Raw genomic sequence first — 27249 nt, 5'->3', positions numbered from 1 at the left:
ACACACACACACACACACACACGCTGACTGCTGCTCACTCACCACACACACACACACACACACACACACAGCCTCTCTCTCTCTCTCTCTCTCTCTCTCTGTTGCAAACGCACGCCGGCTCTCTCCCTCCCATACTCGCTCACTCCCTCTCTCTTTCTCTCAGTATCACACACTCGCGCAGACACACACACAAACACACACACACACACACACAAACACACACACACACACACACACACAGTCACCAACCCTCATTCAACTCCCTCTCAGCCACGGGTCAGCAGCTCAGACAGGCACCTTGTTCCCATTCAGCTGGAAAGAGTAGAGCATCGCAAGGTGCACACACAGACACACTTAATCACACACACATATCCATAGACACACACACACACACACACAAACACGCACACATGCGCATCCTCAAACCGCCCAGGACTTTACTTGATCTGTGCTACGGGAGAGAAGACCTCAGTCCAAGGAGCAGAGAAACAAGGAGCGACATTGAGAGGAACTTTTAAAAAGGTGGATTCCTAAAGTTACAGCGCCTCGTGAAAAGGATCGGACAGACTGCATCGGAAACGAGACTGAAGATGACAACCGGAGAAACTTTGGCAAGCTCGTTGCTGTAGGAAGGCCTGCTGTCAGCCCGACGTGGAGATTGGTCATCTGTGACATCCAGAGGATCCGTGAGTGCCTCCCTTCTCTCCTCAGGACTCCCACCCTCTTGCCATCCCTCCACTGGGACATCTCCCCATCATCAGCATGCCTGCAGCTTGCACAAGGTGCACCTTGGGAGTCTGACCCACCATGTGCAGATGGACGCCGTCCGTAGCCCATCTCCATCCTGAACCTGCCCTCGGCACAGCCGCCGCCGCCGGGCCACCTCTCCCCCGACCCAGCACAGCCTCCCTTTGCCTGGCATGCTTCACCCTCCTCCTGGTCACGGCCGGCACCGCAACGGGGGCCTGTCCTCCCGGGGTTGGACATGAACCCCTTCAGGTGCTGGCGAGCGGCGTCAACTGTTCGTGGACGTTGGAAAGGCACACTCGCAGTTACAATCACCTCGAGGGCGACGTCCGACTACGGCGGCTTTACTCCGCCAACAAGTTCTTCCTCTGCATTGACAAGACAGGCAAGGTGGACGGCACTCGGCGGAAGAACTACGCAGACAGTAAGTGCATCTAAATTCTGTGTCTCCAATGTGTGTTGAGCGTCACAGGGAGGACCCGATGCACGGTGACGTCCTCGCTTTGATTTTTTATGGCTTTTATGGACTTTCTTATCTGTTCACCTTTCTAACAGAGCATTGGGATCTCCTACGGTTTCTATTTGCGTTGTGTTTAGAGCATGTGAGGCATGTTGCTAGGTAAGAAGGGAATACCCGAGTGTGGATTTAGACCCCTCACGGGACAAGAACGCTGACTTGAGGAGAGACATTGAGCATCAGTTGGCGATGCAAACTGGGCTCGGGAAAAAAAAGAAAAAAAGCTTCAGTCTCCCTGAGGGATTAACTTGTCAAAACTGTGACGAAAAGTGCATCGATTGTAAGTAGCAGGTGTAAACGGAAACATACTTCTACGGCAAACGCAAACCAGGATTCACACGTTTATTTGTCACACATGAGACCGCTATTTGGGGTCAGTTTTAAAGTGTGTTTGGATTTCTTTACTGAGTAATTCACCGCTTAGAGATTCTGTGACTCTCCCTCCCACACAATCATGCCTCTTAGCACCTTCTCAGACTTCCTAATGTGAGGTATTCAGCATGCAACCATGCAGCTCCAGATAGACCCAGATAGGTTATTCTGCCTAATCGGTGCCTCGGCGACACCTGAGAAGAGGCGGCTCACACAGCAGCCGAACCTCTTCAGCGCGTCCATCAATAGGCGCCTTTCAGATGCTTGACCAGGTCAGATGAGCCGACTCTGGTCATGAGCTGACCTCCCTCTCCATTAGTCACTGGCTGACTGACTGACTGGGTAGCCCTTAGAGACGTTTATGCCTTTGACTGTAATATTTATGCATTTGGTCGTTAATGCCTTTTTATACAAGTGGGTGAGTCAGAGTTTTTCCATACGGCTACTGGGGGCTGGAGCAGCTGCCGCGTCCAGCTAACAGGCCAGCCAGTCTGCTGCCACTGTTTCAATAAGCTCCAACATGCAGACTGGATGACATTTGTTAACCTGTCGGGATTAGTCACCTGGCAGAATCTTTAAAAACCACACACGCTGGTCGAAATTCAAGTTGAGATGAATTATTACGGTGTTAAATTTGGACCCGTGGGCTTCTCCGAGTCGGGACATTATTCTCTCATATTAGTGGTAGTTGTCAGCTACAATAATAAAATATTACTCCCAACGTTACTCGAATTTGACACTTCAGAGGTCCCACTGGAAGAGAGGTAGCAATACCGATTTTTGGCAACATGAGGCAGTTTGAATTGAAACAAATGTTCAGACACTTGGAAGGCAGCAGAAGTTCAGGGCTTAGGGTTGTGAAATTTGTGCTTTTTCTTGCCATACTCATGTCATTATTAATCCTCAGGTGGTTGCAGTAGCTCTCCGTGAAAAAGAGCAGTCCCCTTAAAAATAATGTCCTCATACACTTTAGCCATCATCCTCTCATTTCCTTTGGTGGAAAGAACGATTCTATCTGCGCTCACACGGAGCGAGGCTGTGTGCCTGCACCCCTGAGCCGAGCGCAGCGCCAAACCAGCGCTCATGTACACTTTTGTGGTCGGTCTGTGGTCGCGCCTCACAATGGGGGCAGATCTGGTTTAAGGCCGTTTTGAAGTCTCGCTATTTTCTACACGAGGCTACCATTACTGCCATCGCATAAGGAGGCGTTCAATCAGACTCAAAGCCTCCTGACCCAGACACTTTGTTCACACCGATGGTGGCCACACTATAGATCAGAGCGGACAAGCTGGAAGCTGTGCATATTTAATGAAACGCAGATACTACAGTGCATCATCGGCATAAGTCTCACACAGGAAATAGGAGATTTCTTTTTTAGGATTGTATTGATACTCTTGATATATCTTGTTCTATCTAAGTTAATCTCAGGCATTGATCCCAGTGGCGATCCCTCAAAGCGCCATCTAGATGGCTGCGGAGGTACTACCAAATGCTCAGATTAAATTTGATAAAAATATATATTTTTGGTCATTTATAAATATAGTTATTTTATATCTAAATGTCCCCAGTAAATTTGTTTTAATTAAAAACAAAGCAGAATTTCAACGAGCGGTTACGTTTCAATATCACCGAAACACATCATCACTGTTGGCTATCTACCAAGCCCCTCGGATGCAGTGACATAAATTGGATCTATTTTCATAATGAAACGGTGATGTCGGAGACGACCCTGTGCCAGTAAACGCTCCAAAGCAAGTGCTGAGGAAATATGAAGCCTGAATGCAATACATTTGGATTCATAAAGGCAGGCAGTGATGCGTGAGGATAAGAAGCATATTATTTGAGTCAGATTTTTACCCGTTTATTTGCCAACGTGGACCACTAATCAATCAAAAGAGACCCTGAATTTCCCCAAAATGCTGAGAAGCCCTGTTCTATATGATGAACAACACAAAGAGAAACATGCAGTGTGAGAGGCACGGGAATGTTTTGGCCTGTATTATGATTTCTACATTTGTCCATTGTTTTCAGTGACAGTGACCAACAACAGCTGAGTCCCGAGCCGGCCTGCAGCCTCCGTGAGCGCTGAAGCCGGCAGTCTGGCCGACCCCTCCTCTGTCCTCTGTGTTGCCCTTACACTCTTGTCGACACAGCTATTTCGCCCCAACAGCTCTGCCTGCTACACCCAGGCCCCGGCCCTCACCTCCACCCCACTCAGTTTTTCCAGCCCCAACTCCCAACTCCCTCTCAGGTGCAAAAACAGTTGAGAATTAGTCAACAGGCTCTCTGCTAATTGAGGTTGGAAAATATTGTATGAATCCCAGCGGAGCATGTGGCATGGAACAGCTGAGGGAAGCAGGAGTGACGTGGAGAGATGAGAGAGCTGGACCGGGTTGAAGGGAGATAGAGAGAAAAAGGTTGGTCGGGAATTAGCTACTCGTATGACACGCAAAAAAAGCTGTCATTAAAATGCCCCCTTAGATGTTACGAAAGGGCAGATGAGAGATGAAATGCCCTGCGTGATGAAAGTCAAAACTTTCATCCACACGTATCAATTCCATCTGAAGTGTTCTGAGAAAAGCATGGTGAGCACGCATGTGGAAACACAAACTTCAACACTCACAAACACTACGATATCCATTCCTGAAGTTTGGTTTCACAATCAAGCGCGTTTTATGCCCTTCAACGTGTTTGTTAATCAAACCAGACAGATAGAAATCAGACAAGAGGTGCAACCCAACTATTATCTGACTGCAGCGTTGCTCTAAATATAGATCCACCTTCCCAAACATGTCACTACCATGGAGCTTCTAAAAATAGCCTGCTGAAAATGCCACCAAGAAGAGACAATGTACAGAACTTTGAGGGACCGAAGGGGAGGGCCTCCACATGTTTTTCTTTTGACCAATGGAGAAGCAGAAAATGATCGAGGGGAAAAACACACCCAAGTGTTTACAAAAGCTCCAGAGGCAGGTACGCATCATATCCTGTCCTGGGTCAACGGTCATAGCCTGCTAATTAGACAGTGCTAAAGCACAACAGCTGTGCGGGCACGCCCGGCAACCGTTTCATGATCAATTGCAACAGCAAATCCTACAGCTAAACAGAGTATAAGGAGTACAGAGAGGAGATCAGGGGGGAAACAGCCACTAAACATCAAATTCACTTAATACATGGAAGCTAATTGGAATTTAATGGCTTTCATTTCAAGCATGTTCAGTTGTTTTTTCTTTTCTTTGGCATGCCATACAGCATATATTTAATTTCATGTTTCATCTCATTTTAAAGGATGAATTGTTAAGTTGTAGGTGTGTGTGTGGCTGAAGCGATCAAAGGTTTGCGTAGCCTCCAGGTAGTGACAGCCCGTTCACCCTGAGGAAATAAGGTCACCTCACCACGCACACTATAATCACAGAAGGCAGCGCTGCCAGACGAGCGCCGCTCGGCCTCTACATGCGTCCCTCACAGCCAGGGTGTGTTGTGTTTACCACATTTCCCTTGGTGTGCAAGTGCTGTTTGATGTGAGAGTTTTCCGAGTTCATGAGTGTATTTGACTTGGATGGGACCCATGGGAAGAAAATCTTCCACCCTACTGAAATATGTTGTGGAAATTATTCAAACTTGTTTTAGACAGGGGAAACTGTCACTCGCCAAGGAGAGACTGACTTGGGCTGAGGAATGGGAAAAGACAGGACGAGTACAGCAGACGGGTGACGAAATGCACCTCAAAAGGCTTGACTGGGTAAACGGTGATGAGCATTTGTCTCTGCACGTACGGTAGCAGAAGAAAGATGAGCGCGAGGAAGAGTTCAACTACGTGGATTTCATATTTGGGTCAACTGAGTTCAGTCATACCTCATACTCAGGAAATACTATCGTGATGTACCACTCGTGAACAGTCATACACAGTAAAGTACTCTGCAGCTCTTGTGAAGTACTCTCCATTGTAACACACTAAGGTGGAAGACACTTTAACAAAGTATCCCGTTATATTGTGCATGTTTATAATAAATATTTTACATTCAAATCGAATAATATTTTCTTCATGTAAAACAAAATATGCCAAGTGCTTATGTCAGCTAGAAGCAACATGTTGATGGATCATGACATCCATCAATTAATCTGCAGTCCTATGTAGCAACGCATCACGTTTTCAGCCGTCCAATCAAACGCAGAGTATTTAAATCCCTCTTGAATCACCGCTGTGTAACCAAACTGTATGCTGTTTTTATCAATCAAAGCGCTGCAAATCGAAGACAAAGACTTTTTGTAAGAAAAGATGCATGAAGGGCATTAATCTCCCATTAGTCCCATTCATCAGGCCTTTACGATGATTTTAATCAGAGATTATATATGCATGCAAAGCCATATACCTTTGACAGTCAGAATGAAAGACTATTGAGCTCATGCTTTATGGAGCCTGCGATGTCGGGACAATAGCATACACATGCCAGAAGGGACAGACATTACAAAATGTCTGTTCCACGCTGTCTGCCATTTTAAAGGTGTAAGAGCGTTTGTTCTGTCCCTGCCATTCTACATCCTTACCATGACTCACCATTAATTCTTGCGGCGCTCAGACGGGGATGTGTGACTGGATCAACAGCACCGGGGCTGGAGGGGCAAAAGAGGGAAGCACCTGGCCGAAGGAAGCGCTTTGGTGTTTTGAATCGGGAGAATACACATGTTAATGAGGCTCGGAGAAGGGGCTGGGGCGTGCTCTGCTCAGTATTGAGGTGGAAATTAAAGGCTAGAGGAGTGCTGGAGCGTTTCCCGTTGCTCATTAAGCATTATGTAAGGTTTCCTCTGGGTCGTCTCAACTGACAGCGGGATTCGTGGACATTTCGGATGCCAACAGGAGGGTAAAATCCCACGAAATCCTCACGCATTTATTATCCGTTCAACAAGGACAGTGCATGGCCTCAGCTTGTGGGAGACAAATGAAAATGCAACCCTTTGCCAGCTGTTTCCTCGTGTTAAAGAGGCCGAAAGCTAAACACACACACACACACACACACACACAATGACTGTCCTGGGAACATTGCAGGACAAGAGTGTCAGTGTCACCCTAATTAGCTGAGGATCCCTGGTTTCTGCCACCAGGGTTTGATATCATGAATGGGCTCTAGAAATGTAGCAATTAGTAGCTAACAACGTTTAGCAGTCTGGCTCCGGCTCCTCTCTGGGATTTACTGGGTTCATCAGCAGGTTTATAGAGTCTGACTTTGGCTCCGGCAGCCAATTCCTTTATAGCGTCCCACAGCTCTGGACATCCTGTGGGTGTGAAGGCAACACAAAAGAGGAGACTCCACTGAGCCGGTAACCAGCTCCTTGGATCTTGGGGCCATTGATAAAAGGTGTTTGCACTGATGTTCTGAAAAGCTCCTTTAAAAACGGTGAATGACTCTGAATACATGGTTCAAGTATATCCATTTCTGAATACTTGACGGTGTGAGTGTGAACATCGGAAAATTATTCAAGAATGTAATAGAGCAAATTGAGGTTCAAATTTTTACATGTTCTCTGGGCAAAAAAAAAAAAACCCATCATAGTAATTTTCCGACTTTACTCTCCCAAAAGCAGAATGATCTGTTAGCGTCCAAAAACGACTCCCTCAATGATTTAGGTGCTCATTACATCACTGTAATGAGCAAAAATTAATTACGCTATGCTGCAACACTGGACGTGGTCACAGCCAGTTTATAAAACGGGGGTTAAGAGTTTGGCCTTTTCCTCAATGAGAACACATCAGCACTGTTATTACTGTGTTTTTTATTTTTAAGATTGTAAAATGAGTATTAATTAGTTCAGATGGGAACGGTCGGGCCAGCTAGTGTTACTCATGCAGCACCACATGTTTGAAGTCTCACCAAGGAGCAACAGCCACTCGCATCTCGGACCCTACACACACACACACACTCACACACACACACACACACACACACACACACACTCTGACGTAATCAGCTCATTGAGTCAGGGGAGACAGGTCTTGCCTCAGCCTCAGATAGACCAAGACAGATTAATGGTTTTGTTTTGACCCTTCCAATCAAGCCTCTCACCTCCCGACTGAACTGAGCCAGACTTCATGTCTTGGAAGGCCTTTAACCACTGGCCCAGGAATAAAGAAGCTGCAAGAGAACCCCTGGTAGTCAGAGGGGGAAAAAACAACTTGGCATCCCCAAATACAGCTACGGCCGACTGGCTGAAGCTACAGGAGTTTAAAGGTGTTCAAAGTTAACCTAAAATCACAAGGAGCCGTGACGAGGAAGCAATAATAGCAGGAATGTAATGCACCTGTTGCCCCGAAGACAGATATCCCTCCCTGTAGGATTTGGTACAGATCATAAAGGAAGCAATAAGAAGCCGTGAAATCAGGCGCTTCTTTCTCATCGGTGACATTCAGGTAAATATGGGCGTCCACGCCCTTTTTTCCGTGGAGCTTTAAACGAGCACATGGGAGACTTTAAATGGACTTTCATCTCAGCCACAAACAACTCGCACACGCAAACAGAGCAACCGCAACCTGCCCATCAATCTGTGTAGTTAAATATTGACTTGCTGTCAGGAAAAGCAAGTCATAAAAAATCTAGTTTACGACACCTGGCAGTGTGTAATAGACTGGAAATCTGTTTAATAATGACACCTCTGTGGAGAAATGGTGCTGCATCACACTGAGGATCATGACTGGAAATGACATAACTGATCAGACGCACAGCAACTAAGACAGCGAGCACCAGAAAGCCTGTGAGGATCCCACATTCTTAGCATCACGTATGTGTTTCTGTGACTCTACAGTCATCTCAGCTGCCCTGTGAGGCTGGAAGACTTGAAGATTGAAACAGAGAGGTCCGTCTGGACTGAATAACCACGTTGGAAATACATTTCCTGAGAGTGGGGTAATTGATGCAAATGTGGAAGGCTAAAAGCGGCGAATCCGATGCCGGTCTGTGCATACCAACAGGTTGAGACCATAAAGCGTCTTCTCTGAAGCTGCATTACACACATCCAGCCATACCTGCTTTTTATCTCTGAGGCCATTTGGCTAAACGAACACGAGCAGGATGTGAGTATCGTGTCAGGGCTCGGCTTGACTGTGTGTGTACGTTTTAGAGAGCATGTGCCTGTGTTTATGCTTGTGCCATTGCAGGAGCATGAAGTGGACCCTAAACTGAAAAAGATGCGAGTTTCCTCTCCCTAATGGCTAATATGAACCAGACCTTACCTTGCACTCAATTCAGACGCATGTGTGTGTGTGTGTGTTCACGCTGACATGTGCAAGCTCGTGTGCACACGGTTGTGTTTTTCCCCATCTGGAAGGCGATGCTCTTCAGAACTCGGAGGGTGGCACAAAGCAGTGACATAGCCGAGGTAGGACAGTCCATGCACCAGGTCCTGTATGGACACTGGGGTCTCTGTCCTGAACCCAGCTTCCTTCTTGCTGAACAATTCTACACATTTCATTTGGCCGCTTCCACACGTGCTGCAACCCTGAACTGATCTAGACGTTTTCCTGAGGAGCTGTACGTAAGAACCCAAATGTCCAAAGCATTGGGACCGGACGTGAAACGGACTTTACTCTGCCAGCTCCCTCGCACAAAGTCTGTAATGTCCGAGTGAATAGAGCCTGTCATTGTTTGGAGAATTCAAAGTGAGTCAACTGGCACGTAACGGGAAGAAAACTAGCATCTGAGGGAGAAGGAGAGGGGTCATTAACACCAAGATGAATGGAAATTCTGGAGATTCTGGAACTTCAGTCGGCAAGGGCCGATGCCGAAATGATCACACTATCATCACACAAGTATCATCTCTAGCATGTCCTGTTTCACTCCTCTTCTCCTCTGATCGATGTGTTTCACCATCACACTCCTGCACAAGGAGCTGAGAGACGCCTCTTCTTGCTGTCGCTACAGTTATTAGCTGCTCTGGTTCAACAAAGTTGGACCTCCGGATGATGTTCTGAACTCAAACAGGACGCTGTTTGATTACCTGGCATATCTGGGACTTTCACAACATGTAAAAGTCGTGATGGATGAAACATTGTTGTTGTCTACATGGAGGAAAGCCCAACATAACATTAATCCATGACATCCCCCTGGTTTCATCTGTTGGTGGTGCTTATAATACAGTATAATACGGGCAGAGAAAAGATTAAATTTCATGTGAAACACCCGGGTTGCATCTCATTAATGCACAGGTAGAAGCTGGTTCTGATCCCCATGCACAGTTCTCCTCATATATTTATTTCCATACGCATATCTTTCACTATCATCCCCTTTCTTCGTATCCGTCTGCCCCTTTCTACCTATCACCATCCCACTCGCTCTCCTGCCTTCTCCAGTTCCCCCTCTCCTCCCCTGCAGTGGATAGGATTGGGGTCAGGGCCCTTTGGCCAGTGGAGCAAGTGACAGCTCTGACAGGGCCCTGATTTCACTCTTGTGCCTTCTGTCACCTCCCTCTATGCCCATCTCATTTTAATAATGTAAATATGGGGCAGGCTCAGGCCACAGAGAATATTCTGTATCCTGGTGTTCACTCACTGGAACCTCATTGCACACCTGAGCACTTATAGTTGGCAGGAGTCTCCAAACTGAGTGACAGAGTTGAATACAGAACTAATAACAAATACACTGTATTCTTTTTTTTTAGTTGCATCAAGGAAAGATGAATGAATTGACGTTATACAAACTTTGGGAATCTTGCACCACAGAAGACATAGAACTGTTTTCACAGTTTGTAGTACTCCTTATGACGAGTAAAATTAACTTCATACAATCAGTGAAGTGGACCTTTAAAGATGATGCGCATCACAGTATTTCATAATTTCCAGTTAAAATACGTTTGACACAGTCATTAACAATTATTTTGGACATATGAGGCCTCCATGTTTGGTTTTCATCCTTTTTCAGAAAAACACAGAAATGTTTCCCAGTTGTGATTACGGCATGGACAAATCAATGGAATCAGCCCAGCCAGCCTGAGCAATCATCACCTACAAGATCCGAGTAAAAAAAAAAAGAAAAAAAGCAGAGCTCAATCTAAACCAAAAGTCCAAGTATTTTCCAGTGTAGCAGATCCACTGCGGTTAGAACTGACTCTTCCATAACTACCAGGGAAGAAGAAGGTAGGAAACTGTAAACAAGGCCTTTGTTTGGTCCTGATTATGTTTCCACTCAGGTTGGCTGAGTCCGGACAGGCAACCAAACCAGCCACAGATGCAACACACCAGCTTACTGCAATTAAGTGGCACAGGAGAATGACCTCAGTCTAATGTGGATCCCGCCGTCCCAGCCGCCCCTCAGTACCAAAGTGCAGGAAACTGCAGAAGCCGTGAGTCACAAAGCGCTCGGCGGGCAGATCTGTTCGTAACTATCTGTGAAGCCTTTGAAAGCTCGCTGTTCGGTTGTTACGGATGTGATGCATGATTTGGAGGCACTTTGCCCTCCTTGATTAAAGAAAAGGCCTCTTGGTCGGTAAGATTGCGGCCCCTCAGTACCACACAGACACAGCGGAGTACACCGTGGGCTTCGTTAACCTTTTTCACCTCTGCCATCCTTCAGCCTCACTACGCCAGCCCTCAACCCCACCACAGTCACACTCCCTCAGGTTCTCCTCTAGTGTTACCTTTTCTGGCTGGCTTGCCCCCACCATGCTTGCAAATTTGGGGTTTAATCAGCAGAGGGTCTTTTCCCTTTGATTCAGCATCCTGGAGGTCCATAATGAACTGACTGATGTTCCACCACGGACAATCCCAGCTGAACAGGTCCAAGGAAGTCAATGTTCGGTGGTTTAACTCCCATGGAGTGGCTGCTGACAGGGACGTGCAGATACACTAATCACTGTTTGATGGGACCCTGTGTGTGGTAGAAGCGATCCCAGGACTGCTGGAATCTTTGACCTGAGCTTTGCCATGGTTATTCACTTTGCACTTACATTAAGTGCCTGTTAGTGTCACTTATAAGCAGTGGTTTGGAATGGTAAAATTGTTCAAACACACAAACTGCTTCTCCACACTCGCACAGATATATCCAGATGTGGGTGGTGATTCTGGGAGTATTGGGTCAGTCTGTCTGGGGATATATCAGACAGACTAATATGTCCTGTGAGGGGATGGAGGGTAATTGGTCACATTTGACCCCCCGGCCTTGCGGACTGTGGGAACGCGGGGCTTTATCTACCAGCGGTAATTGGCTAATGAAACACTTCCGCAACTCCTCCACTAGATTGTCATCCACCGGTTGGGAATGGGTGAGGCATGTGTGTGTGTGTTTGTGTGAGTGTGGCCGGCACAAGTCGCCAAGAGGCATGTGTGTGTGCGGGCGAGAGTGTGAGTTGTCTAGAGAAAAGAAAATGGCAGGATACGGAACTCCCAATGGCCATCTCCACAACGTTATCGACAGCATCGGCCTCAGGATGCCTGCAGCCTTCTGATACATTGACAGAACACATTACTGGTTGCATGGTTGCCATTACAATTTAAATTTAAGGATTAAAGTAGAAATGGTTAATGCAATTCAAATTAAATCTTCAGCCCAAGGCAGGGCTTTTTGTGTGGCGCATGCTGATAGTGAAACCAGGACATGAAGAAGGGTTTGCAGCATTTAGATCATAGTCTCGGTGCCACGGTCGATATCACACAGCCTTGTGTCGGGTTTTATTGAATTTTGCTCATGTTTTACAGTCGTTTTGTGTGATCACTTATCTGGGCAAAGCCATGCCCACATCAATCAAAAGACGAGAAAACCAGGGTGGGGAGAGCGAGTGAGTTGTGGGGGGTGGGTGGAGGGGTGCTAAGAAAAAAAGGCTAAAGTTACAGTGGTGAGACAATGTCTCTGAGGTCCCATCAAGTGAGCCATTCATAGATGCAGGCCTACCAGTTTGTGGAGCCAGGGAGACACTCCGATAGAGTGGGGCCCAGGGTGGCCTTGTCTTTTTGTCCCAAGCTGACCCCTGCTCTCCGCCTGGCCTCTGCGCCCCTCACCTGGCCTGTCCCAGCGCACTGGTAACAGGATACCTGTAATTTGCTCTAATGGCCTTTGAAAGACCTGGCTGGGCTAATCCCTGGAGTACTTCTCCCAGCAGCACCGTATGAAAGGGTGGGGGGAACAGGGCCGAGTGCGAGGCCTGAAAGAGGACCGGCCTCTGGATTGTGTGTGAGAGAATGTCACCCCTTGCGGCCGGGGTTGGGGCCGAGGGAGTTTGGGAGTCAGCTTTCAGCAGATCACCACCATGTGGCTTGTTCACATGGCTGAAAAAAAAAAAAAAAAACTGGTCCCGGCTTGTAGAGAAGAAGATTGTCTCTGCTTTACACCTCCCTCAGTGGCTCAGTCTGGCAGACAGGGAGGGACTGGCCGAGGACCAGCCTGCGCACAACTCCTGATTTCAAGTTGTTTCTAGATTTCTTTTTGTAATCTGTGCTTCGGGATTTCTTTGTGGATGAAATTTGTACATTGAATAACAGAAGAGATTCATATGCCCAGTACTGCAGCAGTTAAAGCAAAGCAGCCAAAGGCTGAACTAAATCCTACTTGCCAGAGCAAAGCTGACGATAATAATAATAATAGTGATAAATATAAAAGTATTGCTGAACAACACATTAAACATGTGCCGCGATTTAAAAGACAGGAGAAAAGTAATCTCATCAGTCTCATCTCGACTCTCATCCCTCCAGAGATTCTAATGGAATGTGGGAACAGCAAGTGATATGTGGGCAGGGAAGATCAGCCCACTGCCAGGCTTTTCTCTCCTTTTTCCTGTTCTTTCTATCCATCGTCCTCGTTTCTTTGAGGGGGCGGGGCCACATGCAAGGGAATGTGCTTTACGCACGGAAAACCGCACACATGCAGCGCGCTCTTTCCTGCGTCCTTCTTCCTCAACGGGTTGAGGACGTTGAACACGGCCGTATTTAAACGATGCACACAGAGTGACAACATGTTCAGACCTGTGAACGTTCAAGTGTGTTTCTTATTTCCTTTGCTGTTACTTTAATTACGTACTTTCTACACTTTGTTTGATCAAACTTTAGTCTACTCGAAGGATTCTGGAACGGTCCAGGAATTCAGAGTTAAATTGGGCAAGAAAAACACTGTTCAGACAGTCTGAGCTCATCTGAGAGACTGATTACTCGGCATGTTGGCTTGAATGTGCCGCTTCCTGCTGTTCCCATCCACTTCTCGTACTCGTACCTAAGAAAAGTAATGCAATTGCCTTTTGGTCTATATCACCAACTAAATCCTAAACAAGGAGATGTGGGGCTGCCGCTAAAGGAAGTCTATAAAAAGCCAAAAAGTTCACGTAGGGAGGAGGTTGGGGCGGAAGGACAGGTCGAGCAGGTATGATGCATGTCCACAGAGCCACTGCAGACTGGGTGACCCGGGCAGGGAGAGGAGGGGTGACCCGGGCAGGTAGAGGAGGGGTGACCCGGGCAGGTAGAAGATTGGTGACCTGGGCATTGAGGGAGAGGAGGGATGACCCGGGCAGGGAGAGGAGGGGTGACCCGGGCATTGAGGGAGAGGAGGGGTGACCTGGGCAGGGAGAGGAGGGGTGACCCGGGCAGAGAGGGAGAGGAGGGGTGACCCGGGCATTGAGGGAGAGGAGGGGTGACCCGGGCAGAGAGGGAGAGGAGGGGTGACCCGGGCAGGGAGGGGTGACCCGGGCAGGTGGAGGAGGGGTGACCCGGGCATTGAGGGAGGGGTTACCCGGGCAGGTAGAGGAGGGGTGGCAGAAGTGAGCAGAAGTGAGGGACAGATGTGCAGTGAAAGGCTAACTGGCAGATGGGAGACAGGAGGAAGGAGAGAAAGACAGGTACAGTTTGCCTGCAGAACGACAGCTGCTGTGCAACAGAGGGCCACTCACACTCAAACATAACCCACACACACACACACACACACACACACACACACACACACACACACACACACACACACACACACACACACACAGATCCTCTGCTGGAACAGTAGAGCTCTCAGAGTGGGAGTCACAGCTTCTTTAAAGAGACTGTAAATGTTATATTGCTGTCCAGAACTGGTCGGTCCATTAAACCTATAAAGGCATTGCATCATATGTATTTTGAGCCTGATCATCAAACTGGTTCAAACAAAAATAAATGTCATCATTTCATCACTATGTGTATGAAACATTATGGACAGTGTATTTTTTCATTAATGGAAGGGAAATCCTGAGCAAACATTCAACCTCAAACCAAAATAATGAAGTCAAACCTTTTTAGGAGTAAACCTCATAATGAAGAGCATTAAAAAAAGCTTCCCCTGACCTTCAACAGAATGTTTTAAATGGATGTGAAAGCTCCTAAAAGCTGTATTAAAAAGGTGAAACAGTCCTATGTGTCAGTGCAGACCAGACACCAGGCTCTGTTCAACAGTGCTGTTGATGTTGAGAACATGTGAAGTTAGAGGTGTCCTTTACACTGATTGGCTGCAGGAGGAGAATCGCAACCTGATGCCATAAAATCCCATAAAACTGCATCGTCGATTCTATTTCCAAGGAACGTATATTCTTCTGGATTATGTTTCAAAATGCAACATCATTATTTTAACCCAAAATGTGATTTTATGAGGTTTTAAAAAGCCAAAAGCACTGTAAACAATATAATATTCATATAAAGTATGTAGAAATGTTGATATGAAATGTATTTTTGGTTCACGATCATCAAGATTAAATGATCTGTGTTTTGCAAAAAAGTACAATGCCAACGTTTTATTCTGGCGGCTGGGCTGCTAGAGCACACTGCTGCGGGAATGAGCACAATGCAACTGGAGAAGAAAATATAATGTACTTTAATTTGCTTTTCCTGCCCGGCATAAATGAATTACTTGAGATTTGTATTAGAGAACTTACCAGAGAACTTACCATAAACCACTTAAACTCAAACCGACCTCAGCCATTCAGGGAATTCCACACCATCTGCTAATCAAGGGCTGTGAGGGGTGAAACGTTTGCTAGATAAGTCTACTTTAGCAGGAGAGACTCTCAGTCATCCACTGAAGTCATGGTTCATGGAGAGGATCATGTTTACTCGTGCCTTTAACTCAGTTTGGGTGGGTTTTGTTTGTGTATTTGTGTGCGTTGTGACTATCTGCTGGTTTCAACTAATGAGAGTCTGTGTGGGGCTGACCCGTCTCCCCGACCCGTCTCCCTGACCCGTCTCCTATGAGAAAGACATGTATTTAAAGGACCATATACACTCTGAAACCATACAAACATACAGGTGCTGCAGTTCGTCCCAGTCCCAACAACAAACCTCCCTTCACACTGAAACATAAATTAAGTTTGCTATACTTTGAATAAAATATGCAAATGCTACCATTGAACTGCAAAGCATGCTTCAATAGATATTAACATCCTCTTTCCAAGAGAGCGGAACGCACATTCATATTCAGATTGCAAACTATTTCAGTCCAGAACACTTCCTGTAAAGGATCTGTCGTGTCCCACAGCAACTTGTAGATCAGCTTTCATATCAGCCACTCACTGCAATGAGGTCATCACTGAGCCAGTATCCGCGTCGCTCAGCAGAGATATCAGTGTATCGTGTGCCTGTATCGGATTTGTATTGCTGTCACACAAATAATTCATCAAATCAGACCCAGCTGAAACTCGTAACATCTCTGAAAACGATATCTCTCTGACAGAACATGTTTGAACACGGTGGAAGAATTTAATACATATTTACTCACGGTACTTGTACTTGCAGCTTTATACATTTTACTCCACTACATTTGTCTGAGTGCTTTGGCTACTTTTAAGATCACAGGTTTTCATCCACGTCTTGCCCGGTGAAACTCGTGTCTCCAGATGTGCTGATTTTTGAATAGTGTGAATACACTCGAAGAAAGAATTTCAAACTCAGCTACTTTTACACCTCCAAACACCTGGCCGATTGCTGTGTAAATTGGGTGTGAAGGTCAAAAATGGTCAGAGGCAGCATCGGGAAGGGGTTAGAAGATATGCTTCCAGTTTGTCTGAAACATACTGAGGATATTTGTAGGAAGATAAGAGACGAAGGGCATCTATGATGGAGGATTTTAGTGGAGAGACAGCGAGGGGACAGACCTCAAACATTTCTGAAATTCTGCCGATTCAGCTCAAACAACACAGAAAGCAACATGTTGACTGTATGTACCGAAGGTTGTCAATGCACAAACATCACCCACAAAAGGCATGAATGAGAGTCAAATTCCTGTGAAGATACTAAAGTATATTTGGGTTTTTTGGGGCTGAAAATCTAAAATGTCCCTCCAGAATTGCTTCCTAATCTTTGGTAGGTATTTGACTGTACATTCGAGGGTTAATGTCCAAGTTTCCATATCACACCACCTGTGATGGCCTCCACTAGAGCGCCCGTTCTCATGCTAATCTCTCAAGGTGTTTAAAGCAATAGTGAATGATGCAGCCTTTGTCCGTGCCGGTCCACACAGGCGGCTGCTTCGCCCAGGACCAGACCCTTCGAGGGGGTCATGGCAGATCAAAGGTGCTGGTCACAGCCATTAGGCCCGGCAGCCCAGACCCGACATGAAAAGCTTGTGTTTTGAAAAGGAGGGCAGAAGGAAAAAAACAACAGGGCCCTCTTCGTTTAAAAAGCAAGCAAACTGTGAAATAATTGAAAAGGTATGTCAATCAAGAGCAGGAGCCCAGCGGGAACTCCAAGATTCCCAGGCTCCGCTCTGGTCGAGCACTGAGCCATGGAGGGCTGCTCAAGGGGGCAACCCAAGAAATTAAAGACCTGGGAAAAGGAATAAAAAAAAAAATCTTTTTCTCACTCTCTCTTTGCTCAAGTCTTTCACTCTTTTCTGCTTTAAATTTGTGATGAAAGGAAGCATTTTGCCACACTTTGTAGAGCCCCATTGAAAACGCTCGGTCATTAATAAGATCTTGTCTAGCTCTTCACCTCTCAGGTGAGTAACAAAGACTTATTCGGGGCAGCAGCCATTGGGAGCGCTTGCCCCCACCACTGAAACCCCCCATCTTCTAACCAGCACCTTCAGCCTGTACTCCCTCCTCCTCCTCCTCCTCCTCCTCCTCCTCCTCCTCCTCCCATACCATGAGTCTGACAAAAGGGAACCCCGTGAGAGTGTCTCTCTCTTTCCTTTCTGCCTTTTTTTTCAAAGTCAGAAAAGGCTTGAATGATCTGACGTTGGGCTTACGTCCAAAAAATGGGGGACGGAAAAGAAAAGAAAGAGTAAAAAAAAAAAAAAAAGACTGGGTAAAAGACTTTTTCTATGCTTTTAAAAATCCCATAGAGGAGAAATAAATGGCAAGTCCACAGTTGACTAGACATGTATAGTGCAGGATTTGCTTGTAATGGCAGCTTGAGCTTATTGACAGTCCCAGCCAAAACATGTCAAAGGTTAAGAGATCTTGCCAATTGCAAAGTGGGAAGCCAAGAGTACCTTTTTCATGAGCTCAATAGGGCCATCAGTTGATACTTGCTCAGCAGAACGCGAAGCGGGAGTGACCTTCAGCTTCCAATGCAACTGGGGGACAAAGAATTAATTTGTCTCCATTGTTTCTCTCTCTTCCTTCTAATTGTGTTATTGTTAACAGTTCTGGAATGAAAATTATTAGAGCAAACTAGACATTCCTGCCCATTTGTCTAGATACATGTTCTTAACAATTTACACCGGACAGGATTTATTAAAAGAGAGGATTAAACATTACACTGAACTTAAAAAGATTTGATATATTGAGAGATTGTGTATTCGTTCAACCTCAATTTAAGTTGCTTTTAAGAGTCACAATAAACTGCTTTTGAAATTACTCAAGAAGTAGCAAAAATCAAATCCCTGGATGTCTTCTAAAAAAGAAGACGTAATCTGTAGAATAGATTTAAGATTAATTAATTACAGCACATTTAAGTCCGGAGGCTAAACTCATACAGCCGTTCCTTCCAGTAAAGTGACCTTTGGGTTTCAACAGATAGGAAAACCCTCTGATAGCTTGAAATACCTCACTCTGATTTCTCAGGCTTTGAACACAATGGAGTGACTTTTCAAAGGGGGAATGTGAGTTATATGGATCTAACTGGTCTTTATAAATGTGTGGTCAAGCGTCCAGAGCCCAAGTGATTCTTCTGGACAATGTGAAATCCCCATTTCATGTCTTCAGATCTTTTGTGACCGCTGGCTGCTACACCGGCATGTATGAAAGAAATGACACCTATAAGACCGGAGGACAGAATGAACAATATTAAATGTGCAATGGTCAGCCATCGCTAATAGCCAGAATCCTCCGCAAATTTTAAACTGATATACGTTGTTTTTTTCTAGTTTGAAACTTTTACTGCTAAGACAACTCTTTGCAACGTCTCAGATGTGACAAACATCCTTCCAACACACCTCCTGTGCCTGGAACTCAAACCAGCATATCATGGCAATTACTGCTGGCACCACTTACAGGCACCAGCGGTTTTCATTGGCCTGGCCTAATCCCCCATAAATCCTTGCAGCGCTCCAATCACCAGCCGGGCCTGGGCTAATTGCTTACGAGTCCTTTGCACGCTCCAGGTGCCACCGTAGCACACCCGGTGTTTGTAACACTGCTTGTAAAAGAGGAGGCTGCCATCAAAGTGTTAATGTTTCCTCGGAGGATCAGAGGCGATGCAGGAATGATGGGGGTGCAGCTGGGCCGGTACCTGGATGGACTCGGCGGAGGCACCCTCCCTTCCCTGCAGCTGTGGCGAGGGCTTCATTTCCACGATGCCGTCAGAGAAGAAAGACACTCAACAGGAGTTTGTGTTTGTTTGCCTTCCTCATCCCCGTTTCCTCTTTTTTTTCACACTTTGTACTTATTTGTGTCTGTGCCTGAAGTATGACCTCACTTTGGAAGCACGACTGGGGATGTTCAGAGCTTGAAAAAAAAGAGTTGGAGATAGTTGCGTGTTTAGAGTGAGGGGAGCAGCAGATGTGTGTTTTTAAGTTGGAAGCCCTTCAGATGTGCTCATTGAAAACGTCCGCGTGGATGAATGGGTCAACAAAACATCAGCCTTTAACACGGGAGACGGACGTTCACTCAACAGTATGACAACGATCATTCCCAAACCTCAACCAAGTGTTTATTATTGAAACCATGAAGACGAAGCTCCCATAAGATTAGCAAAGTAGTCATTTTAGCCCAAACCACAATCTTTCTGTAACCGTAACAAAGTACTTATTTGAACCCAAACCATGATGCTTCCCTCAACTTAACAAAGTCCTTTTGAGCCCAAACCAAACCAAACATTAACCATCGCGTCATCACATCATAAAACAGAGATTAGACAGTTATGGCAGGCACAGAGAAATTATGTCATCCTGACAATAGGGGTGTAAGGAAATCCTTCTATAGCTATGTTTCCATTCACATATTTTAAGTGCATTTTTTTGCTGTTTCAATGTTTATATGGAGACGAATTAAATAAAACTGAAAAAAAGTAGACTTGCTCAATTGTGTGGTTTTTACCTTTGTCGATACACTAAATGGATTAAGGAATCAATTCTGTTGTTGCAAACATAAACTCACGTCTTCTCAAATTTTCCTATAATATGCAAATGCTCATAAATAAAACAAAGAACAATTAAAACTTTTTAAAAAAGTTTAAAAAGTTATATGGCCAAACAGAATTCAGATTTGTGAACCAGTTGATGGAAACGGGACTAATTCACATTTCTTTTGTGCGTCATTTCAAAAGTTTGCTTAAAATTTGATTGACAACTGAATGGAAACATGGCTTGTGTTTTGTTCTAAAGGGCGTCGGCAAAAAGGTATTTTATTGTTTCATTTTGAGGACTGTATGAAGATAGACTTGAAAAAAAGTGAACATACCCTTTCAAACCTGTTCTAACACAAATATAAAACTCATTATTTAATCCAAAAACATATTAAGTCCAGCCTTGGCGCCAAGTTGAGCTTTGCTGTTCTTTCCAAACAAAATCTGGATTTACACGAATCAGTAGGCAGAAAAACTGCAGTGCAGGTGGAGAAGCACCTGCCAAACTTCTTGTGTGAGCATTTATTTTTCATTGCTGGATGGATTTAACCAGCGAGACGGCTCAGGAACTCTTGGAAGACTTGCGGTTGTACCGAAGCAGCTGGGGGTTGGTCAGTTGGGTGGCCAGTGGCCCACTGCTGCTTTTACGACTCCTTCCTTTCCTACCAACTCTGGGTCACTCTGTCCTTCAGCACCTTGATCTGGTGCTATGTTTACAGCACCCATCCAAAGCCAACAACCCATTTTCATAAATATCCCGCAGCGCCTTGCCTTTGAGCAGCAACACTACAGGGTTTCCCTGCAGGGACTTGGCTTTCAGGGGTGTAAAACGATGATTTTGTGTTCTGATCAGATAGCAGGCAACATCAGGGCACTTTTGAAGGTGTAAGTGGGCGAACAAAGCCAGGGAAAAAATATATCATCCAAAAGAGAGCTTCATCTCCAGCAATTAGCTACTATTCAGAACCCTGTGGTACGCCTTCAGGTCATCTCCAAAACATCTTACCGTCGTAGCCATGACAATGGGTGTGTATTTATTTTTGTATGCAGACAAAAACCAGATCAAGAGTGTGCCACATGGGACTTGTTTGCAATCAGTGCCCAGAGGAAACAATTAGCCCACAAGCTTGCCAGCGTTTTTCATGGGGTGAAGTGAGTTGGAGAGGCTGCCTAAGTGGCCAGCAGACGGGGTTTTGTGTCCCTCGGTAAACAACGCTGGGTAGCATCAGGATGGAGTGTCACATCTGGAGTCAGGAGGCTTGAATGGATGCAAGCGGTGAGGGAGAATGTGTTAAGGTCGGTCAGGATGTATTGTGAGACTGGGGTGCAATGATAAAGTTGTTCAATTAAGCTTCTATGACAAAATACTAATCATTTCCCACCTTTTTGATATGAAGAAATCTGTATCTATTGTTCAAACGTGCTCCATGCTCCACTGGTCTGCTCACAAAGGGAGCTCTTTCGGGCCATTGTGCATGTTCATGTGTGTGTGTTTCTTTTTCTCTGGTCTTGGGCCCCCCAAAGCATATGGCTGTCTGGTATCCTAATCGCTAATGATAGAGTAGCTTTGATGGGGAAACTCCCAAAGCTAGATGTTTCTAACCCAGACTCTTGTTCCCTCTTTTTATTTTCAGGCCTGATGGAAATCCGATCTGTCAGTGTGGGAGTTGTTGCCATCAAATCTGTCAGCACCGGGCTGTACTTAGCTATGTCCAAGAAAGGCACGCTCTTTGGATCGGTGCGTATACAACCTGGCAACTTTGTTTCTGCAGGTCAAGCTGGGAGGGCTGGGAGGGGGAGGAGGTGGTGAGGGGAGGTATATATATGTATAGGGGTCCCAAATGAGTGCCTATCCAAACATGTTGGATTCTGACTGTAGCGAAGGGAATCCTCTGCTGGAAAGTCCAGAGAAAGGTCGGAGTGTTCCAATCAATCATGGCTGTACACCTGGGCCACGGCTGAGGATACCTGCAGCTTGAGTTGGCTTGTTCCACTGTCAAAATAAATAGCAGAGAAAAGACACCCGACCAGCAGTGACAAAGAGCCAGCTGGGCTCCTTTAAAAGTCTTTGCGTGCCATCTGCCAATTGTTGTTTCACACAGCAAGCTTTCAAAAGTAATCACCTCTCTTTGTTAAAGCAGCTACACATCAGACAGGAGGTGTGTGTGGTGTCTAGCTCATGTATTTACATCTTGGAAAAGGGAGAAATCAGGCACACGCAATCAGTCGGCGGCAGTGATAAGAAAAGTGCCTTCAACAAGCTAACACAGTAAATAAGAGATAAACAGATCTGAAAGCTCCCATAATAACAAACAGGCAGGTGGATCACGCTAGGCTCACACTGTCCTGATGCTATCACATCAGGCTCATCACGGCAGCACGCAAACCATCCCCAAACGGGATCTCTTGTCGCTGCGATAGCTTTCAAGACTTTGAAGAGATATGATAAGAAGCAGTAACCACCCAAAAAGTGGCTTTGCTGACTGTTGGATTACCTTCAGATCTATATACCTGTAGACAAAGCTCTTAAAGGAGCAGTGTGAAGGACTTAGTGGCATCTAGTGATGAGGATATATACCCCTCTGCTCACCCCTCCCTTTCCAAGCGTGTCAGAGAACTACGGTGGCCCTCAGATAACATTAAAATGTTCTCAAACCAGTTTTTTGGTTTGTCTGTTCTGGGTTACTGTAGAAACATGACGGTGTAACATATGAGGACTCTGAAGAGGACCCCGCTCCCTGTGTAGAAATAAATGGCTCATTCTAAATTCACACAATTACAAAGATTCTTAGTTTCAGGTCATTACACACATTCTACTATTATATTCCATTTCTGCCCCACAAAAAAAAAATCACCCTTAATCCTACAGTGTTCCTTTAACTTGAATAGAGACACAATGATTAAAGGTGTGTTTTAGTTACAACTTAGTTCATTGTTATTATTTTGAGTACATTATGGGTTCTGTTACTCCAAAGTATTTGCAATTTAAAAACGTTTTGGTTCCATGTGTGGTATTATGGGCTTTTGTGTTGTCTCTGCAACTGAAACCATTAAAAATGACATTCAATAGCATCATTTGATTCCAGTAACAATGTCCCAGGTGCTCAGGATATTTCGCAGACTTCATTGTGATCAGGTTCAGTCAGTGATCAGTTTTCAGTGACGGCTCCCAATGAAAACTTAACTCTTGGGCCTGCAGATTACTGCGACTAACCAGAACATTGTTTCTGGAAGGACATGTTGCTTTGGGTTTTAAGTTTGAAACAAAATTCCACCAACCCTTTAATGTGAGACTAAGCACTTCCATTGTGGCCTCAAACAAGAAAAAACAGCTTTAAACTTGCAAAAGACGACTGCAGCAGCACACATTAAGCTTTGTGCACGTCTTTGGAAGGCTGCAGCAGGAATGACCTTTAACCCGTCTGTCTTCCTCCCTGACCAGGTGAAGTACAACCCGAGCTGCAAGTTCAAGGAGCGCATCGAGGAGAACGGCTACAACACATACGCCTCTCTGCGTTGGAAACACGGCGGCAGGCAGATGTTTGTTTCCCTGAATGGGCGGGGGAAGCCACGGCGAGGTCACAAGGCTCGACGGAGACACCCGTCCACCCATTTCCTGCCCATGCTGCCCTCCTAGCCGCCCCAGCCTGAACTCTGCCCGGCAACTGGCTGGCTCACCTGCCTCCTCACTAGCGCTGATCTAGCCGTGACGTCTTTATTTTTATTACTCCATCCTCCTGTCACATAAATGTACATTTGTTGAGGGTTGTAACATTTGTAGTTAGTATAATATGTACTTTTAAGTTATTTTCTCTAATGATGTTCAGTAATACGGTAAATACACAGTAGAATTATACTATCTCCAGGCATCTGTCTGGCTACAGTATCTGTCTGTGTCTAGAGTCTGTGCATGTAAAGCGGTGTTTGAGTGACCTGAAGAGGACTGAAAAGGGACAGCGAGGCTATTTAAGATGCTCAGCTAAAGAGTTGGAAGCATCTGGTACGGTAAAACAAATATATTTTTATTTTAAATATCACTATGAAAACAAAGAAGAAGCAACTTTGAAAAAGCTACCAGTCAAAAAATGAAAAATGAACATTTCCCGTATGGATTTTTGGGTGTCTCACGTGTGAAATCTATAACATTAAAAGAAAACATAATATGTTCATGTGTACATACTACATGGGTTATTATAATAAGCAGTTTACATATGAATCGTTATAGTGGAAAGGTTTTAACGTGTGCTATTTTTTGTGAGGCAAACGTACAAACAAACAGAAAAACTGAATTTAAGAATAGAAAAATTGGTATTCGTCCACCAGAATTTAATTTATGTGGAGTAAAGCGGTGAGGGCTTGAATAGTATTCTGCCTTCATAGAATCTGCGTAAGAGTAAAAGAGCCAAAATGGACTTTGCACTCTGTATTTCCAAAATCCTGGCTATTGCCCTGCTTCAAACCTCACATCTCGACTGTTGCTTGGGAAATACTGTACCGACACTACTGGATAAGAGACATTGATCTGCACCTGAACTGCACAGACGAGAGGAAAAACCTCTGTTCTATGCCTACGTACGACAAGAACACGGAGCTAACTACTGGGATAACATGCTGGATATTCTGAGATGACCTTTATATGTTTGTGCATGCTTCTGTCCGACTGCTTCTCCCATTCAACAACCCACAGCTAGTAGAGTAGGAATCAGTATCCGAGAAAAAAACATGCATCGAGTCTCATCTAGTCTGATGGTCCTTAGGTCAGTCGTGAAATAATAATATACATTTTGTCATTTAATGCATTATTGTAACAGCCATAGGCAAAGCAGATGTCACATAGCAGCAACTTCATTAATTTTGTATACACAGTAGTAAATGGTTATTACATTCTGCCTCTCTGTTAAGTCTTGCTAACATTTTCTCGACAACAAGGCCGTTGCTAATAGAACACTTAATATATTTAAAACATTTTGTACTCTTTAACTATTTGAAGTTGATGTTTAATGTTATTGTCTACTTTTTGTGTTGGATTGTAGTCATACTGATAAAAAAAAGAAGGGAAAAAAAAGTAATCAAGTCCATATCCGGCTCATTTTATATGGTATTACTACTGGATATCGGTACATGTGTGATCCACGTATCATAAACAGCTGTCAGCTCTAGGCCAGTAATAGTAGGTTTGTATATAAGGCCAGTCTCAGAACAAACAGTCTTTAGATTCATTTCAGCAAAGCAAAATCATTTGAGTGCCTTGGTCCATGCTGAGTTTGGAAAACTTCAATAAAAAATGTGGATAAATCATGAGTCACGGCTCACTCCCTTCTGCTACAGTAGCAAGCCTTTTGTAAATCACGTCTCCAGAAGAAAATGGCACTTTGATCCGGTCTCATGCGTGGCACTGATCGTTAAGTGTTGGAACATCTCCATCAGAGCTCCCCGACCTAATCCCCCCCCCCTCGTGGTAATCATGAAGAAACGCCACAGCAGGAGAGGCGTTGATGTGGAGGACCTCCCCGTGTCCGATGAAAGCTCCGCGGTTATGAACTATGCACCCGAGCATCGAGGTCATTTACACACAGACCAGAGTAGCATGGAGGCCGCTCTGCCTTTTCAGCCGACAGAAAGGAGAGTCTGGATGAATGGTGGCTGTTTGGGGTGAAGAAAGGCCAACCTTTCAGCCTGTCATAATGTGAGATTACTGTGACGGGGTACATGTCTGGTCAGAATGGCGTGAAGTCACACTGTAGTTCAGCTCAGAGGTCTATCTGCAGCACACAGATATCAGGATGGGGGGTCTGGCGGCTACCGTTGCCATGCAAATGTCTTTGTCCTCAGCTGTGCACCCTAGAGACATTGGAAACATAAAGACTACCCCTTACTTTTTTATTTTTTTTTTGCTGCTGCTTTTAAACTGTAAAATATAAGGAAAAATGTGGCATTTTTGAAAACACACTTCTAGGCTAAATATGCAGCTGCCACCAGCAGCTAGGTCATTTAGCTTAGCAACGACTGGAGAGAGGAAGTTAACAGTCACAGAACTCACTAAGTCAAACGCATCATGTTGGTTTTACCTATAAAAATAAAGAAACAAGTCGCCCTGCAACCAGCGAACACAACAAACGGCACATTTTCATCTTTACACGTTGGTTTTTATACAGGCTAGTGAGCTAGCGGTTTACTGATGTTTCCCGTCTTTGTGCTATGATATGCAATATATTCAGTTTTTTTGCTTCTCTGTTGAAAGAAAATACTATAAAACATGCACGGCGCAAAGTAATCCCAATTTTCTGCCCGTTCTCTGGATTGACTCGCCTCTTTGTCAGTTTGTCTTCCACCTTTTCTACCTCTCCTCTCTTAACCGTCCAAGAAATCCCTCCTTTCTTGTTGGCCCGAGGGTGCGACTGGCTGTTCGGTGCCAGTTCGGGGACACCAAATGGGAGCTGTAATTATCATTGCTCCACCACTGTCCTGTCAGAGAGCTCGCCAGCAAAACAAGAGGGATCCTTTGGAAGTCCCGATCAAAAGCTTGGGCCTTTGATCGTGAAGCAAAAAAAGGGGAAAAACCTAAACACTGTGCAGAATCAACGAGGAATGTCCCAAAGAGGAGAATGGAAGTGACAGCCGGCCAGAAGACATCCTGAGCTCCTCCTCCGGCCTGATGTGTTGATGTCGGAGCGCAGGTGTTTGGTTTGATCTGATGGCCGTGAGCAGAGGGCCGAGGCAGTGAGTCATGCGACCACCATGTTGTTGTGAAGTCTCCGTCAGAGAGCACCTGGTCGGCTGCACAGGGCTGGAAACGTCACGTCAGACATCACAAACGCATCTTCACATCAGCACATGCATGGAAACAGGGGGTGACGGGATTCTGCACGACCCGATCAAAAAAAATAGTGTTCATGGAGAAGGTTACTTTGACTGCTTCTAAACTCATTTGCAGCAGAGTGACAGGAAAGAAAAGTAATAATGGAAGCCCATTTTGAGGGCCTTAGCTAAAATCTACAGGGGCACAAGTCACGCTGCTTCAGCGACAACAAACCACAGCCTCTGGAACCTTTGAAACCCTGTGTGGTCATTTTCTCTCACAGGGACTGAAAAGAACTGTGGTGGGTGGGAAAGAAAAAAAGAGCCC

At 45.3% G+C, this 27249-nt stretch overlaps 1 protein-coding gene across 1 annotated transcript; it reads left to right on the top strand.

Moving 5' to 3' along the window:
- On the top strand, positions 1 to 25406 carry fgf22 (fibroblast growth factor 22). Its single transcript, XM_084010849.1, has 3 exons — positions 1 to 1171; positions 21758 to 21861; positions 23566 to 25406. The coding sequence occupies exons 1-3, from the start codon at positions 808 to 810 to the stop codon at positions 23758 to 23760; spliced, it is 663 nt and encodes a 220-aa protein (XP_083866975.1). The 5' UTR covers positions 1 to 807; the 3' UTR covers positions 23761 to 25406.
- Positions 25407 to 27249: the final 1843 nt, after the last annotated feature.

The sequence above is a fragment of the Eutrigla gurnardus genome (assembly GCF_963514095.1).
Source record: "Eutrigla gurnardus genome assembly, chromosome: 6".
NCBI lineage: Eukaryota > Metazoa > Chordata > Actinopteri > Perciformes > Triglidae > Eutrigla > Eutrigla gurnardus.
Note: the sequence above shows the minus strand (reverse complement) of the source record. Positions and strands in the feature narration are given on the sequence as shown.

What these genes read in the sequence shown, in the direction of transcription:
- fgf22 (XM_084010849.1), top strand. Translation starts at nt 808, where the DNA reads ATGTGCAGATGGACGCCGTCCGTAGCCCATCTCCATCCTGAACCTGCC. An exon ending in GCGGAAGAACTACGCAGACA is followed by an intron (nt 1,172 to 21,757) that starts GTAAGTGCATCT and finishes TTTTATTTTCAG; the next exon opens with GCCTGATGGAAATCCGATCT. An exon ending in AAGGCACGCTCTTTGGATCG is followed by an intron (nt 21,862 to 23,565) that starts GTGCGTATACAA and finishes CTCCCTGACCAG; the next exon opens with GTGAAGTACAACCCGAGCTG.